Source organism: Varanus komodoensis, unplaced genomic scaffold, assembly GCF_004798865.1.
Source record: "Varanus komodoensis strain SLA01 unplaced genomic scaffold, ASM479886v1 scaffold1, whole genome shotgun sequence".
NCBI classification, from domain to species: Eukaryota; Metazoa; Chordata; class Lepidosauria; order Squamata; family Varanidae; genus Varanus; species Varanus komodoensis.
Genome location: NW_025335268.1, coordinates 61,828,397 through 61,847,484, shown reverse-complemented (window position 1 = coordinate 61,847,484; position 19,088 = coordinate 61,828,397). Strand labels below are relative to the sequence as shown.

General features: G+C 39.2%; 1 protein-coding gene across 2 annotated transcripts in view; it reads right to left on the bottom strand.

Annotated features, from left to right (window-relative positions):
* The window catches only part of ASCC3 (activating signal cointegrator 1 complex subunit 3), a 258,311-nt gene that overhangs the window by 169,613 nt on the left and 69,610 nt on the right, over window positions 1-19,088 (bottom strand). For both annotated transcript variants that reach the window (XM_044427352.1, XM_044427362.1), the window contains exon 11: window positions 4,548-4,712. In XM_044427352.1, coding sequence (XP_044283287.1) covers window positions 4,548-4,712 — 165 coding nt within the window. The remainder of the gene's footprint in view (window positions 1-4,547; window positions 4,713-19,088) is intronic.

Below are 19,088 nucleotides of genomic sequence, written 5' to 3'. Positions count from 1 at the left end.
ATCTGTTAAAAGAAACACATGTGCTGGTCAGTGTAGACATAACTTTCCCAGGCACAGTTCAGAGAACAGAAGTGAAAAAAGCTACTTGAGAGGCAAGTGATGGAACTGCACCCATAATGCTCCCCACAAAGAAGATTCCACAATCCCCAAGGATGAACCATATTCGTCAGGTCCGATAACACGTGCACATGGTGCCCAGGCTCAACCTTTTGGTTGTGCTTCTTGCAAGAAACACCCAGTGTCCAAGTGTCAAAATACTGTTAGAACTTACACATGTTGATTATGAGACCTTAGTCATCCAACATCTCACCATTTGCTGCAATGATGACAGTAAATCAGGGTATCATGATTACCATAAATACTCATGTCATTATCCTAGAAGCTGATAGCAGACAAATGAGCAATTCATGGTACAGAAATGCCTTTGGTCATAGCAAATCCAGAGATGATTGCTTAGGAGGACAGGAACACCAGTTCTGGCTTGTGTGCACTGGTTGCATATAGACCTCTGAACCTCATTCCAGGTGCTGGTGTTCATCTATAAAACCTTCCGTGGCTTGGAATTTCAATTCTTGAAATATTGCATCTCCTAACTGCAATCTACCTGGACACTGTGCTCAACAGCTGAGTCCTTCCTCTGAGGGAGGCTCAGAAGGCAGTAATTAGTGGGTAGGCCTTCTTGGTGGTGCCCCCTGAATACGGAACAATTTCCCAATTGAAGCTTGCCTGGTGCCAACTGTTGTTACAGCTTTCAGTATCAGATTAAGTATGGTACTTAAAGTCATCTAGGATATATTTAATGGCTTAAATGTCAAATAGCCTTAACAGGTCCATTTTGTATCACATATTGTTTTAGCTGTTAGTATTTTTAAATTTTCTATTTAGGGTTTTGTTTTGTTTTACTGCATTATGTTTTAGTGACTGTTGTGAACTACCCAGATACATTCAGCCATTTGGTGGTATGGAAATGAAATGAAAGAATAAATGTGTCCAAAAGGATTATGGAAGCTAACAAAAACACAAACAACCCCACCCCACCATAAACATAATTCCCTGGTGAATTATTCTATAATGGATTGAAGTGTATTCATGAAGAAATGTATTTTCACAGCTGTTAAACATTTTAAGCCATGTACCAATTCTCATTTGGCACTGTAACATAATAACTTAGTACATTACCAAGCAAGTTTGAGCAAAGAGAATACTACTCTGACACATGAACAGTCTACATGGATCTGATAAAACTGACCAAACGGCTCCTGACCAACTTTACAGCACATTCCTTACTGAAGAGCAGGGCAGGGAGAAGTAAGAAGTGCAAGGATTTCCTGTTTATTTCTGTTCTGAGACTTCTGTATGGTAAGTTTACCCTTTAGGCTTATTGGATTTGCATGACTTTTCCTTTATCTCAATAAGGGCAGTTTCAAAGGGAGTACCAAACATTTTGTTGCAAATAAACAAAGTGCCCATGTAATTTTGTGCGCGGTCAAAAATTCCTCCTAGCAACTGTCCCGACTGTCACACAGTTCACTCCCAGTTGAATTGTCTCCATCCAAGACTAAGTCAGCAAGACACCCTTGCTGGTTTTGAAACCCTGGATCATCTCATCCAGAGATCCTCAACCCAAAAGGTACAAGATCTGTGTTATGAAAGCTTATATCCACATATTAATTTCCCCAAGTCCCCCTTAAGTGCTTCCTTGATGGTTTTGCTTTATGTTCCAAGGTTTCTAGAACAACTCCACTCCATTGCTGAAAAAAAAATCTGATATCATCAAGGCTACAATACGTATCAACCCAAGAAATATCCTGGCAATCCAGGACATGCAGGGAAGTTCCATGATGTGGCTTGCATTTCCTCACATCCCCTGTTGCTTCCTACAACTAGTAATTACACCAAAATTTAGAACTCGAGAAGTTCTGGAAGAAACTTCCCCTTCAAAAAGCATCTACCCATTATGAACCAATCCCAATCCTTCCCAAACTTTGATCCTAGTTCATGAAAGGCTTGCTTAGAACCCATGGCCACTCCCCTTCTGAAAGCTCAGGTTTGAAATGGAAGGCAAGGGTCTTTGAGAGCAAGACAGATCTAATCTTGAAAGTCTCTGGTAGGTAAGAGGTCATGGAAACTATATTCTCATGCTCTGGGATAACAACGGATCCTTTTGAGCATGTTCAGTGGCAAACACTGACTTAAATCGTGGAATGGACCTTACAGATGAGGACTTTTATGTCTATCATTGCTGCCAGCCTCCCTCCACTTTCCCCAGTAAGAACAGGATTTGGGAACAAAATAGAGTAGAAAGGGATAACAGTGCTTTTCTGGTCTCTAAAGAATACTCACCCAGGCATGCCCATCAGAGCTTAGAACAAACATACTTCTTTCCATCACTAATTTAAACAAATATTTGAAATAAAAAGGCAGCCTTCAGTGCAACAGCCACATGATGATTTCTCTTGAAGCCAAAAAGAAATTTTTCAACTGTACTCATTTGCTAAGTGGATATTACTAAACTATGTGGTTGTTGCGTCCGGTCCCCTCACCACACCATTTTAAACATTTAAATATCTTTGCTTTACATCCGTGTTATTTTCAGGAATGCACATTTTTAAACATCAAAGGTACAAATTAGTTTCAGAGGAATCTTTTGATGTTGTATCCACAGAATAAGAGCAAAGCTCAAAGCCTTTTTCCACTAAAAAGTTTTTGTCAATTCAATTTAAATAACTTGTAAAAGCAACTTTTAAAATTTGCAAAGCGCATAATGTGCAGTCATGCTTTTATACTCCTACTTAAAGTCGCATCAGCAATTCTGATACAAAAGCTTTTACCCTGCAAGGTATTTGTAACTTGACCCTTAATACAAATAAGCCCAAATCTGACTTCAGCAAACAACACCCACTAAAGACAGCTACCAGGGGCACAAGTGGCTGCTGGGCTTTGTGATCCTACCTAAGCCCCCAAGGAACTCTCTCACACCCATTAAGGGCTCAGCAATTCACAGCAGAGTCACTCTTCCAGTAACTTCTTAACAAACAGCTTTTTGAATTCTTTTAAATTGGATTATCAAAAACTGCTTAAAATTTTAAGTACCACCTTAGCTAGCTTTATTTTGGAAAAAATATTTCTCTCCATTCTAGGGTTTAAAATTTCATTTTCATCCCTGTGTTGTATGAAATGTGTAATTATACTACTGTGTTTGTTTTTCAATTGATGTTTAAAAATTCAGGAAAGATTCCACACATTCCAAGGGTTCTACTTCTTGTGAGGCTTTCCTTTTCAAGGATCCAAACATGGAATAAGTCTTAAAGGCATGATGCTGTGACAGTATTTTTGGTCACCAGTCAAAAGGCAAGCTTTAGTGCTCAGCGTGCATGGTATAATCAGGCTGTGCTGCAATTCACACATAAAAGAGACTTGTGCTCCTCACTTCCACTTTTAATCAGCAGCCTACAATTGGCTGGGTCACAGGTTGCTGAACAAGGCATGCAAACCTGAAGCACTGTGTTATTTAAGGCCTAGCAACAGCAGCAGTGGTTAATTCAACAGCAAAACATCTCTGGTACTTCAATAATCTAATGCTCCAGGTTTGCATGTCCCTCTCATAACCTACAACCTGGCTGATTGCAGACTATTGATTAAAAACAGGGAGTGTGCAGGAAACAGTGAGGATGTCATACCAACTGGGCTATTCAGTACTCTCCTAAATATTATGTGTCTAAAATTCTCAAGTTTTGTTCTGTAAATAAGTGACATCTATTTTTATCATAACAAACTATGTCTGAAATCAGAGTTGCAAGTTATTTACTCATATGCACCACCAAGCCTGCATCTGCAGAGATCACATTTTCATTTTTAAATAAACTCACAGAACTCTTAAGATGGCAATCAAAGCTGGTGCAGTTATGCAAAAGAGCCTTCTACAGGGCAGGTAAACATTACTGGTATAAAATTTCTTAAGGTGTTACAAGAAATGTGTGTCTATTTTCAAATAGATACTTATTTTATTCACATCATCAAAAAAGGAAGATCCTAGATCTACCTACTACTATATATGAAGTCTGTTCTTACAAAATCTCTTGCTCTTCAATGCAACTGACACGTGTGAGAGGACTTTAACATATTTAATGCAGAATAAGCTGTGTGGCTCAGAGACCAGAGTAAAGATAGGACATCACTAGGCTAGGTCATGAGCCAATCAAAGTAAAAGTAAAGATTGTACATGGCTACTTAGCCAGGAACACTTAATATGATCAATTTATGTACAAATAATTCACTTTTTCATGTAGATTAATAATCAGATACTCTCAACTATAAATACATATATTTTACTTGTCCTTTTCACTTCATCTGGAATTACCGGGCTCTTTCTGCTCTCTATCTGGTGGGGAGAGACAGAAAAATACATTACCTTCTTTATTGCAGTCTTTGCTGACAACTAAATGGCTTGGAGGCACTTTAAGCGTAATGAACAACTGCTACCATTTAAATTCTCCCTGGTAATTCTATTACTTAAGATGTTTGCTCCGAAAGGGAGTTTTGCATACCTGACGTAAGGTTCGTGCTACTAAACTTTCGAGCACAGGTCCTCTGTCTTCATGCAGCAGGTGCACTTCATCAAGAATAAGAAGCCTCACCAGTTGGGAGAGGGCAACATCTCCAACACTCTTCCTTGTCACTACATCCCATTTCTCAGGAGTGGTGACTAGCATCTGACAAAGAGACAAAAGACATTAAAGTATTACTGGATTTTGTTTGTTTTTCAGCGCATTAAGATGCAGAGATGATATGACCAATTCTGTAAGCTAATGAAGTCTGTCAGCTACCTGAAGAGATCAGCTCTATTTCGGTAGACTATAGTGCTAAACTCTCCTGGCTAATATTACACTTCCAAAAACCCCCCAGAAGTGATCCAGTTACAGGTGTCCAAGTATCATGTCCAGTGGAATACCAAACTGTTGCTTAATTTAAATGCCAACAGCACCTGAATCCAGTCCAGATAACTTTGTGCTCCTGAAACATCTCATGCATCTCACACATACATACTTAGCTGGCCATGGCCTGGTGCTAAACATCTGCATCTCTTAGTAAACCTTTTAGCTCCCAAGGCCATGGACTGTAGCCTGGCAAGTTCCAAGAAAACCGTGGGGCTGATTCTCCCACGGGAAGTACCACCCTCCTACCAGATATCCTTTAAACCTCCGGTTGAATTGAACTTTCCAGGGCATAAAAGCTGATCATCCCACTATCTTCTAAAATATCAATATCTATATATTAACACTGTAGAATTTAATCACATCCTCCAGCAATCTAAAATAATTTCCGAGGTGCTTACTGCCTGATGCTCACTGTTGAGATTTAGAGAAGTTATTTGTTGTGCATTTGCATTGGTATAGTTGAAGTGATAAATCACTTGCCTGGAAGTAATAAATCTAAGGCTTCAAGGTCATGTGAAAACATTACCTTCCTCTTTCTGTAAATGGAAAAGCCAACTAATATCCATTAAAATGGGGCTTACTATATAACTTTACATTTGAGAACTACCTTGTAAATAGAATGAAGCAAACCATTTCAATCAAGCTTCAATACTTTACAGAGATTGCAGGTTTAGATGGTAATAATTCAGGTAAATTCTATGTAAAGTAACAGGAGAAAATAAGGTTTACATAGATTAACAGCTGTTTTAGGATCAATTGTTTTTGATAATGTTCATACCAGTTAAAGTGGGGTATCCATAGAAGTCCCAGCACAGCAATCTGTTCTTCCTGCTTAGATCAATCTAAATGAACATAGACCAAAGAGAACAAATTTCCTACCCCTAGAAGAAATCTGTTAAACTCTTGGCCGTGGTCTTGAATACATCAGACCTAATCTTTATAGATGCAACAAACCCTATTTATCACAAATGGGGATAGAAATAACCTGGCTTTGGTCCACTTACCATATACTTTCTGATATAGAGAAAGATATCCCTGTTCTGTCACTGTCCTTAAACCTAGGACAGATAACTTCCAGCGCCAGTTGTACCATCAGGCAGAGGCTTCCTGGCAGTTGTTTCCAGCAGATGATGTTGGAAGGTAGCAGCAAAGCACTAGAGGCAATTGCTGTACGTTACAAAGCCTGTCCTGTACCACCAGCCAGCCTATTGCCTTCTGTATGATGAAAGACACTGTCCCACTACCGAAGCTGAAGAAAAAAGTCAATTGCCAATCCAGCCATCTATCTTGGGCCGGCCCTTCTAACTCACTAAAAAGGCAGCAGAAAAAGCTCTTGTAGCAGTTGCTGCATTTATTCCAGAGACTGGTCGTATTATGGCAGGGGTGTGAAAAACATGGCCCATGAACATGTCTCACCTGCCACCCATAGGTTTGCAGTGGCAGCAACAACACAATCAGTGACGGTGGTCTTACAATGCAGCAAAGGCCGCCCAGGATGAAAGATCAAGGCTGAAGTTTCAGCCAGGAAACAAATATTTGATGTCAGCTGCTCTGTCCAGGCTTCAGCCCCACTTACCAAATGTGTCCCCTACCCCTCTTGTGGCATAAGGGAGTGGGGAAAAGAACAAGTGTTTCCCTCTACACATTCACCACCACCACAACCAGAACAGCACAGAATATAGGAAGCTGTTTGAACCTGAGTTATTTTATTTATGTATTTATTTAAAACATTTCTATGCCGCCCCCATCGCAACAAAGCCTCGGGGCGGCTCACAACATAATTACAAACATATAAATAATACTAAATACAATAAAGATTAAAAAGCCTGGTAACATCACGGCTAAAAATTTAAAATCCTATAAATATATAATAAATTAACAATTAAATTAAGTTTTAAATAAAAAGGTCTTAGTCTGGCGCCGAAAAACAAATAACGACGGCGCCAGGCGGACCTCTCTGGGGAGCACATTCCATAGGTGTTAGATCATTGGTCCCTTGGTAGGACCTTCACACACCAGCAGCACATTTCCAGGATTTCAGACAAGAGTGCTTCCCAGCCCTACTGGAGATTGAATCTGGGATATCTGAATGTAAAGCATGTGCTCTACCACTAAGACAACATTCCTATTCAAGGCAAAAGTATAAAGCAGTAAATGCAGTAGTAGATGCAGACGTTCTGTTCTGCACACTATCAACAAACCAGTGGGGGAGAGAAAGCGAGAGGAACCGGCAGTTCTGGTTCCCACCACCATATTTCTAACATCAAACGCAGCTCTTCCAAAAGTTACAATAAGATCAAGCTTTTAAAGTTTTTGACTGGCTTGCCTGCAAAAATTAGAACAGGGCCTAGCAAAAAGAGGAGCATAAGTATGGATCACATGCCCAAGTAAACGGTCTAGTACTGTGTGTCAAATCACGGTCAGGACAGATGGCCAAGATGCTTATGCCCCATCTCTAGCTTCTGGCTGCCAAGATGCTTATGCCCCATCTGATGTGGGGATGCTGAACATGTTAGTCATGAAAGAACTAGGCCCAAGCCATCATGACAGCATGCTCCATCCAGACAAGGGGTAGCAGGGTGCTAACATTTAAGTTTTCTTATACACTAAATGTGGTCTTTATTGAGCCCTCTGTAACTCTAAATAGTGCATGTACCACCAGAATTTGTAAGCTGTCATCACACCATTGCAGATGCAACTTATTACCACTTTGAAATGAGCCATGTCAGCCACAAAAATTAGCAGCTGTAATTTTCATAGAACATTAATTAGCAAACTGTGATGAAATATATTTAGCAATGCATATTAAGAATTTAAAGGTGTGAAATGTTACAAACGCAAGCTACTTAGCTAATTTGCCAAAGCTAAACTGGTAGCGCTGAGATCACACTCCTCCTTGTGCCACAGCCATGCTGTCACAATTTAAAATTAAAAACAGATGCATAGTTTTTTTCCCTTTTAGTTTTAAAGTGTTTAGACACATTCTGTGTTAAGTGCAATGCTCTTTTATGGCTGCCTGTTGTAATTAAAAGTTGCTGATGGCACGCTGAATGATGACACGAATTAAATGAGGAATTCTGTAAAGCACTGCACTGAAGACAGTGTGACCACATTGTGCACAGCTGCTTCACAGTCTCCGGCCTTGCACTTCTAACAGGGCCCTGGCTGAAACACCAGTGCAACAAACTGAGGACAGAGAGAGCATCAGCACCTGACAGCCTGAGCACAACGTCAAAAGAATAGAAAAATTAATGTGAGACAACATTTTTTAAAGTCTATATGACTAACAAAGTGGGGGCTGCATCTGGAAGGGATGAAATGAACAAACGGAAGACCTCTTTTGCATAAAGCAATAGTGAAGAATTTGCAGTGCTCTGAGTAACCGCCTACTCATCTTGCCCAGAACCTCAGCAGTGTAACTCTGCAGTGCAATTGCCCTGCAGCCCCTGTTGCTAAGCTTGACGTTGCTAAGAATCTAATCTAGGAAAAGTGTCATTATTTCTTCTCTTATCCAATCTGTATGGGAGAGTTAGAAAGTCAATGGGGCTGAAAAATATGCTCCTTGCAGCACATATCACCACAACACAACTTTCACCCCAGTTCGGGAGGCTATAAACATTTAAGCATTCTTTGTCTTTCAGAGTTGAAAGATGCCTGGTGTGGTGCTGATGAAAATTTATTAGGACCAGAGAAAGCGATTTTTTAAATACTAATGAAATACCCCCAGGTCTTTCATTTATGTGTTTACAGAATTTCATATGGGTTAGCTGAACTGGGTCATTTTACAAGTTTCCTTAGTGTACTTCCCCCCACACTACGGGATAACTGTTAGGACTCAAACAGACCAGTTCCTGCTATTTCACTCCAATTCCAAAATGCTTTCTCAAATGATGCTCCTGGCCTGTCATTCTTGTTCCTCCATGGAATGATTGTTGTTTTGTATCTTAAAGGAATCCACAACTGGACAGTCCTCTAAACAGTCAGAATTCACTATTTTGTGGATACTTCTTTTTCAATGCCCTAATGCTAGGTATGGAATTACTCTAATGTTAGAAGGAGAATAACTATTATTTTACACATTATCAGGAGACAAAATTATTGGCCCCTATACAAATACATTTACAAGCAAATATGTAAGTATAATAATGATACTGAATGGTAATACACATCTCTATTCAACCAAAAGACATACTAAGCTAGTTCTGAACCAGAGGAGTTCTAGGTACATATCCAAAATACATACTGTTACACATGGCTTGCACATACAATCTTCCTGGCTCCCTGGAACTAGGACCATTACTAGGTTTACCACGCTCTCTCTCTTACAAGTTACTCTCAGTATCCATGACAAACTTAGCTATAGCATCTTCCAGTTTGAAGATCAGAACACTGTCTAATGTTTGAAAAAAAGTTGTAAAATGTCTTTCTAGAATCTTGCTTTCTTTTCCTCTGGCAAGCAGCTCAGCAAAGTGTTTTCATTTATATCACTATTACACCACTTCAGTTCTTTCAGCACAAAACAACCAGAAAATAAAGTGTCACATTTGGTTAATGAATTGGAATTCATGCAAGACATTTCAATCTGGCTTTCGTATTAGGGCATGGCAAAAGAGAAATGGGTTAACTGTCAATATTTTCACTGTCAACTTACATTTTTCTTTGCCCATGTAAATTCCTCTCCTACCCACCCCCTTGGCGGTGCTAAGATTATTAGAAACTCCTCCAGAATTAAGCTTCATCACTGAGAAAGCAAGGAGCTAAATGGGCATACAACTTTGTTACTTGCCAAGTTTAAAAACAGTATGCAAATCTGAAATTAAAAGCAGTAACAGAAATCCAGTGTTTAAGACTTTGCGCATTCAAAAGAAAGCAAGCCTTACTGATTTCAGGGATACTTACTTCTAAGTAAATACACATAGAATGTGCCTGCATATGATTGGCCATCATATATTCATAGTTAGGAGTGCAATTATTGGTCTCTTGACCCTTGTGATGAATCCTTCAAAGTTCAGTTAGCACTATGCATAAAATCACAAATAGTAAAAATGGCCAATCCATATTCCAAAATAATCATGGCACACCTATGGATATGAAAACAGCTACAAAGACTCAGAAGAAGCAGCCATCAGAGATCTCTTTATAACCAAATAGTGTTTATAAATAAATTCAAAAAAATAGCCACACCTTGGGTTCTGGCTTTGTGCCCACAGTACCCTAAATTAGATAGCTAAAACAACAATGGCATGCCCTCTCACCCACGTGTAATTAAAAGAGTTATAACAAAATATTTTAAATAACCAATATAGTAAATTAAACTAAAATGTTGTTTAAATAGAAGTGTTCAACCAAATGTAAAAATCTAAAATGCCTGCCCACAACCCCCCCCCCAAAAAAAAAAAAAATCAGCAGGTGCTAGAAAGGCATCAGAGTTCATGTCTAACAGACCTCTAAGGGAGAGTCATGCAAAGCCAGGGCAACAGCACTGAAAAGGCCCTCTCCTTGGTAGCCTGCACCAAGCTGCAGAAGGCAAGAGAAGCAAGAAAAGTGCTTCTACAAAGGACTTCAAAGTAAGGGTAGGTAGATGTCTAACCTTTAGCAGGGGAAAATTCTCATCACGGGAGAAAACACTGTCTTCTTTTACATCTGCCATTTTGGTGTGGTATAAAGCTGGGATAAAATCCTTAGGGAGCATGACTCTTGGCTCTCTGCTCCAGGCCCACTATAGGGGCTAACATTGGAAATGATGGGATTGTCACTGCATGTTCTGGGCACATGGGCTACTCCTACCATTTCGGTGTGTGGCAGACATGCCAGCACCAAGAGAGATCCTTCCCACCTCATCCAGGACCTCTTATGGAACCCTCTCCCATTTTGGGGACTGGCACTCTATGACTGCTGCTCCTTAAAAATGGATCTGGCCCAATGCCTCCCAAGCTTTTTATAGCACCAATGAGTTAACAAACATATAATGACACTATCAAATATCTTGACAAAAAATGTAAGTGTCGAGCCCAATTGCTCCAAAGCATAAAGTTCTTTCCTTTCACCTGTCTGTCACAACCCACACCCATAGCAAAGGAACATGCAATACACTCTGGTGCGGGGGGAGTCAGTGAAGGCAATGACCAGAGCCATGTGTCTGGTGCTTTATATGCCCTGGGAACAGACCAGAGGGGAAACTCTCCCTCCCAGAATCACTCTTGGCCAAGTAACCAGTGTTTCTGATTGGACCCATGTCCTTCCTGGCTAGCCTACTAAATGTTAGCACAGCACTCTCGAAAAGGTAGCATTGCCCCTTGCTCGTAACACCACATCCAGGATGCAAAGGTAGTTCCAAATGAATCCATGCTAGTTTGGTATTCCGCGCAAGCTCTTATCAGACAAATGGGCATCTAACTGGAGGCTTCAGCGCTCATTCTTCTTTTGTATTTTCCATATTGCTGTGTGTGTATATTTTAAAGAAAGTTGACTGACAGCTTGATATCCTGCTGTTACCTGTCCTCTCTGCATTTTAAAAGTTAGTCTATTGTTCTATTATTATACAATGACAAATGGTGGTAGGATGCTTACCAGTTGCTGGGGAACACAGGTAGGACCTATTAAATAGGGACCTATTAAATTTATGTCCAACTTGCAGGGCTTCCCACAGGTTGGCCACTATGGAAACAGAATGTTGGACTAGATGGTCCGATTTAGTGCAGGTCCTACATTATGATCATCATATAATGAAAAATAATTATAAGACTGTTTATATTGCTGATCTAGGAAAATACTATAGAAGAAGAGTATGATTCTGAGAAGTAACAATTAAGTGGAAGAACAAGAAATACAGCTGACTCTGCTCAAGGTGCTTAGTTCTGGGATTGGGCACAATCATAAAACTGATATAATATTGAACAAAATATTTAGAGATATAAGAAACTAAGTAGAAAAAGGGAGAAAGAGAAAATAGTGCAGGGAGGAGTTCTTAGGAAGGATGGAATGTGAGAAAGTCTTCCGAGTAATGCATCTTATATTTTACACTGGTTACTGAAAAGGAACAACATAAAAACGCCTGCCCATTTATACAAAGCATGTTTTATACAAAGCACATTTTAGCCTCAAGAGTAATAGAAAAAGAACAGCTTGGGTGCTTTGTGAAATTCAACACTTTTATTGTGAAATGCATAATTAACTTAGCTTTTCAGTCTGCAAGTTTAAACAACAATCTAAATGTTTTAAACAGAAAAGTGATTTCATATTATCTTGCTTTCTTTGTCCTTTTTTTCTGCTCTTATTCACTACTCCAATTACGGTTTATACTAACCCCTGATACTCCACTGTCAGCTTTTAGTGATGTCAATAAGCTCCTTAAGCAAGTCTCACAACGTTCAGCTAGTGTGTCCCACAGCATACCACAAACAACCTATTTATTCTCCCCACTCTTTCTATTGGCATTTTTTATCAGAAGATTATTACAGGACACTATTATTTATTATTATTTATTTATTAAAACATTTCTATGCTGCCCCATTCGCCAAAGCCTCGGGGCGGCTCACAACAGAAAATTAAAATACAAGAAATAACAATATAAAATAAGTCGCCCTGGCCAGATAAAATAAGCAAATAATATTAACAATATTAACACTAGACTAAAAGGTATACAACTGCATGGTGTAACTAAAATTTGTAGCACTGGAACTTGCAGCTTTGAGATAACAGATGCTAACTCATTAAGAACACATTACATTGTGAAATATTATGATGCCCTTGATGTGTAAGGGCAACTGAAAAGGAAACATTTCAGGTAGGTGTGTTTCGGTTTGCTGAATGTCACATAGGTTCAGTGGTAATGGTATACACATAACTAAGTTGTTCTACCATCCCTGTGTGGTGTATTCTATCTTTGCAAAAGGGCTTTATATAAAAAAGGTACTCTGTCTTTCCTCCATGGTAGCTTATTTGCAGGGATTTTGCAAATACAATGGTACCTTGGCTCACGAACGCCTTGGGTCACGAACAAAAATTTCATGAAAATGTTGACTTGGGTCACAAACTCCACTTTGGGTGGCAACCAAGATCGCAACCATCTCCCCACCCCCCGAGTGAGGAGATGGCCACGATTGCAGTCGCGTTCATGCAGGGAACGCAGGTGTGATCATGGCTGTGCTGTGTTGCGCCCGTCTTTCCTGCAGGAGCGCACCCGTGATCATGCACGTGTTCCCTGCACGAACGCAACTGCAATCCTGGCCATCTCCCCACTCGGGGGGGTGGGGAGATGGCTGTGATCGTGCTGGTTGGGGTGGGGGGAGAGGGCCGAAATTGTGCCCATCTTTCCTGCAGGAGCGTGTCCATGCCAGGGTTTCTTTGAGAAGCACCACCCCAACATAAATGTAACGAACGGAGTGTTGAATCTGATGAACGATAACATGGTCTCTCATTTCCAGAGGGTTATGCAGCACAGGAAAAAACAAGTGACTACAGGCAAATTTTCCACCAAAATTGACCCTGCAGCTAAGTGTCAAAGAGAGGAAACCCCTGAAAGAGATCTACCCAATGTCCACCTAGACTAGTGTTCTCCACTGTACTGTACAGTACTTTGTCACTTTGATGTTCTTTTGTCACTTTGTTTCATTTTTTTCTGATTAAAAAAATAGTTACAGAACAGATTAACCTTATTTACATTGAAACTTATGGGGAAATTTGACTTGGCTCGTGACCAAAAACTGGCTTACAACCACATTTGGAGGGGCCAGAATGGATTAACTTTATTTACATCGAATCTTATGGGGAAATTTGACTTGGGTCACAACCAATTTGGGTCACAACCAGAGTCGTAGAATGGATTAAGTTCCTGAGCCAAGGTACCACTGTATGACTTATTTCATGGTGAATGAAGGGCATTTCTTAGATGAAAAACAGAAAGCTGTAAAGGGAGAAATAGCAGAGGCACGTGGACTGAGGGAGATCACCTAGTATGGTTCTCCCTGTCTTCCAGTTCATTTGTTTACAATAGCCTGGTGCCAGGCTGTGATGATCTTGATATGGAGGGGCAGTACATATACTCTTTGACATGGACAAATGAGCAGCAGTTTTATGACTTCCACCTAGATGACCTTGCAGGGTAGGAGGAGCAAAGAGGTAACGATTTCCTCCAAACTTGTATAGGATGCCAGTAATCCTCTGAATTTGGAGGATTTTCAGCACCCCATTTGAACTATACCCTAAGTGATATTTGTGTGTATACACTAAGTAGGGATGCAGGTGGCACAGTGGTTTGTGCTGTTGGGCTGGTTGATCAAAAGATTGCCGGTTCGAATCTGCACAATGGAGCGAGTTCCCGTTGCTCCGTCCCAGCTCCTGCCAACCTAGCAGTTCAAAGGCATGCAAATGCAAGTAGATAAAAAGGTACCACTTCAGTGGGAAGGTAACAGCATTCTGTGCACTGTGGTGTTTAGTCATGCCAGCCACATGACCACGGAGACTGTCTGCGGACAAACGCGGGCTCCCTCAGCTAGGAAACGGAGATGAGCACTGCCCCCTAGAGTCAGGCATGACTGGACTTAACGTCAAGGGGAAACCTTTACCTTTACCTTTTATACACTAAGTTTCACAAGGGCACAATCTTATCCATGTTCAAGTAGGAAAAACGTTTCACTACTCCCAACACTACTCACTCATCTTGCCAGGGAAATGCTGAAAATTGTAGGGTCTTTTTCTGTCTAACTGTGCACAGCATTGTACCCTATGTAAATTTAATTTGATGACTGAATCTATAAGCAAAGTTATTTTGGATACATTTGAAATGAAAGTTCACTAGACTATTATTATCATCGTTAAGATTTCCATTATATTATATTTATATCCCTTCTTTCTTTCTTCCTCTTTCAAGCAAAGTGGCTTACAAAGGTCTCCTTCTTTTTATTTTATTCCCACAACAACCCTGTGAGGCAGGTTAGGCAAAGGGCAATGATTGAGCCAAAGTCACCCAGCGAGTTTCATGGTTAAGTGGGGACTAGAACCCACTGTTGCAGCATTTAACCACTATTCTGCACTAGACTAGTACATTATAAATCACCTTTGTATACTGCTATGTCATATTGAAGATACACAGTTCATTCATCTTTACTGTTTTAAAAGAAATGTTAAAAATTTTTGTATGTCTCAATGTTGTTTTTGATTCTATACAGAATAAGAATTCTGCAAGAAAAGTTTAAAATAACCTGCAAACATTTATGTTCCTCTCCTTTACCATCTCTTCCCCAAGCTCCCTATTCACATTCATTTCTCTGCTAAGGAATATTCACAGAACAAGCACAGCTGTTATTCTGAAAATTTTAGAGCTAAATCAAAGATAATTGGACTTCGGAGTACCTTTAAATTGTAGTCTAGGAATTGTACACTAGCTTAATGCATCATTTGCATTAACTATAAAGATTGCTTTTTTATCCTTTAACATTTATAGTGCTTTTTGTATGTGTGCATGTCTGGGGGAAAGGGAAGCACAAAAGAGTTATGCAGTAGTTTTACAGATGTCTGTTGCACAAAAGGATTTTATGAGAAGCCATTAAATCTTGAAAAAGTAAAAGAAAAATCAATACTCAACTCTGGGGATTCCACAATGTTCCAGGTTATTAATACAAGTAATGAAATATTTCTCATAAATGGAATCCTGTTTATTTAATGAATATTATGCTGTCAAAGTCATATATGCACTGAGTACACTATAAATGCTTTTTATACAATGCAATGAGAAAACAAATGTGATCCCAATAGGTATTATTATTATTATTATTATTAAACATTTCTATGCCGCCCCTTGCCGAAGCCTCGGGGCGGCTTACAACACAATAAAATACGTTGAAATACAATAGAACATAATAAATTACCATTAAATACAAAAATACAAAAAATACATTGAGTTACAAACATAATAATATAAAATTAAAATTATCAGTATAAAATAAGTAAATAAATAATATAGGAGGAGAAAAGAGAAGGAAGAAGAAGTTGCCCTGGCCAGATTAACATTCATATTTGCAAAGTTACTGTATAACGACAAGTATGTGAAATCTTAATGCTATAGCATTAACACTTTAATCCTAAACATTTGTCCCAGGGTTTGGCCACAACAGCAAGAAATGGTATGCTTTTAAAATAATACTATGTATTGCATTATCACTTTGGCAAAACAGTTAGTTGACAAAATAGTAGGCAGTTAACATACTGACACAGAAAATACTATTCTAGGGTTGTTGTATATTCTAAATCTGTCTTTGTTAACACTATTATTGACGCACCTAATAATAATAATAATTGTGCCATTGATTAAGGAAAGGCCATGCACAAGCCTATCTGGACACCTTACTTCCTTCCAATTGTACACTGTCCAATAACTCAGCATTCCCCAACTTTGTGCGTTCCAGACACATTTGGACTGCAACACCCAGAATTTCCAATCAAAAGCCCTGATGGCTGGGAATTCTGGAAGTTGCAGTTCTACTAACTCTAAAGGCCACCAAGCTGGGGAGGCTGGAATAGCTCTGGGTGGTTTACAACTATCCAAACCATAAAATTCCACATAAGATATTCTATAAAAGTTTTAAAGTTTAAAACTACAATATAAAAAGAAAAAAACTAAGTAAAACCTAGAAGCAATGCAAAGATTTGATACACAGTAACAGAATTCAAACAACTGAAGCTAAAAAGCTAACATGCATGGAAAAATAAGAAAGTTTTCACCCAGCGTCAGAAAGAGCCCTCTTCTAGCAGGCATCCACTTCACTTCCTTTGCGGGGGTGAGAACAATCATAGGCTGTGGACAGGTGTATGAGGCATGCAGGTGAGGTGATCCTTGAGCTAACCTTGCATCAAGGTGTTTAGGGCTCAGAACGTTAATACCATCTTTCTTCATGGGACCTCAGAATAGACTGGCAGCCAGTGTGGATGGTAAGGTACTGGCATAATATGATCACACTGGCAAGTCCCATTAAAATTCTTGCTACTCTATCTATTTTAGACCAGCTGATGTTTCTCGACCATTTTCAACCGCAATCCATGGATAGACCATTGTAGTAATCAAGACAAGAGGATTCAACACGACACAGTGTTCCAATACGATACGACAGAACACTGTAAGAAAACTAAGTAATTACTGTTTCTACTTTTCAACTGGAAAAACTGATTTTGTCATGTTTATGGGTAGCACCCACTGATACTTTAACACCACAAACAAATCTTTTATGTTAGCAGAATTGCTGTTCATTGTCTTATATTTCTATTATTTTCCTGGGTTTCAGCCCTGACATTCTTAGCCATAGCGTCCCAAGAATTGTCAGTTAGTGAATGACAGGCTGTTGCTTTTTGTGTTTTTGTTTTTCAGGAAGTTGACTATTAATAGATCCCTTCTGTTTTTCTGCAAGTGACAGCTGTTAATGTGGAAATCTACCTGCACTTCCAAATCCAGCCCATTCATTTGAAACACATGACATGCAATTTATTGGCTTTCCCATTAAATGCTATGAGCTGTGACTGCTAAAGAAAAAAAATCAACCCTGCTCCCATTCACTGACATGCACCCCTCCCTTAAAATTGACATTTGCTACTCACATTTAAAAAAAGTCTGCTGAACCACCATTCATTTTTTAAAATCCCATGTGGTATAACTGAAGCCCCCCTTTCTACTCTACATCCGTCGTATTTTTAGCACCCTTCTCAATTTGTCTCCTTGCTTCACTTTCACTACTGATGTGGCAAATGGATGAAAGTTTTTAAAATTAAACTTCAAGACTGATTTGTCCTAATAAACCAGCATCAACCATAAAAGCTTGGTATTCGGAGATTTTAAGGAAATCATTTAAAATAAAACTTGGCAAGTTAGCATGAGAGCACAGCCAGGGTTCACATCTTCACTCTCAATAGTAGGATGCTACAGGAAACAGGAAGCTATCACATTAATTCCCCAACGCTGCCAGGAACTCTGAGAAAGGCATGCAACACAAAACGCTATCAGCCATAACAGCCATTCTTTTATGTCTACATGAAACATTTTTTCCAATATTGTCATATATGTTATATTCCTATTAGCAAAGTACAATTCAGCAAAAAGTAACAGATGATCAAATGGTTATGTAAGATGTTTGTATTCTTGGACTGTTAACATAGTGATAGTGTGATCATTTTTTAAAATTTCTACCAGATATTTCCAAATGAACATTATTTAATCTAAACATTACTTGGTAGAATTTGAAGGAAAATTCACAGGCATGAAGGTTAGATCATACAATTTTGTACCCTATATTTTTATGTTAAATGCAAAGTTCAGTATATACTCAATGAACTAGTGAAATCATTCATACTTCATAAAGAACAATGGAAAGAAGGTGGGGAAATGATAAATAGGCAGTCTAAGCTGAGTTCAAACTCCGGCATTTATATTTAATAAGAGAGTAACTTTTATATTCTCAAGCATTTTATCTTGGATTAACAACTGCCAAGAATTTAAAATGTCGTATTGTTCACCTGCAGGTGACACTGTTGGACCAGAGCATGCAATCACATGGGCAACAAGCTGTAAATATTTCTTCTCCGCATGCTTAGTTGTTTCAGATCAATGTTGCATCCAACCCACAATTGTTTTTCTCACGCTCGCATGTAAGCCCTTTAAAGTCATATTGCAATAGCAGACTTCAGGATAGTAATGAATTTAACTATTTCATGTTTAGCTGTACCACAACTGTAAAGAAAGTGAACAAAAGACCTGGAAGACAGTGTGCATTAAAAATAGTCTCTCCAAAAAAAGAAAGCTTAATTCAATCAATCAGAACTTCTGCTATGTTTCAAAATAAATACAAAACACCTCATAGCAACCTTAATATGTTCTGAATGCCAAAAATATTTAACAATCGTGTTTTCTTTTTTTAAAGTGAAATTACCTGAGAAGGAAAGAAACAGAAGACCAGAGTGCTCCAAATATTTTTGCAAATCTTCTACAACTGTTTTAAAAATCTGTTTCAAGATGTAAGGTAGATTGTTGTTGTTGTTAGTTGTGAAGTCATGTCCAACCCATCGCAACCCCATGGACAACATTCCTCCAGGCCTTCCTGTCCTCCACCATCCCCCGGAGACCACTTAAGCTCACACCAACTGCTTCAATGGCTCCATCTAGCCACC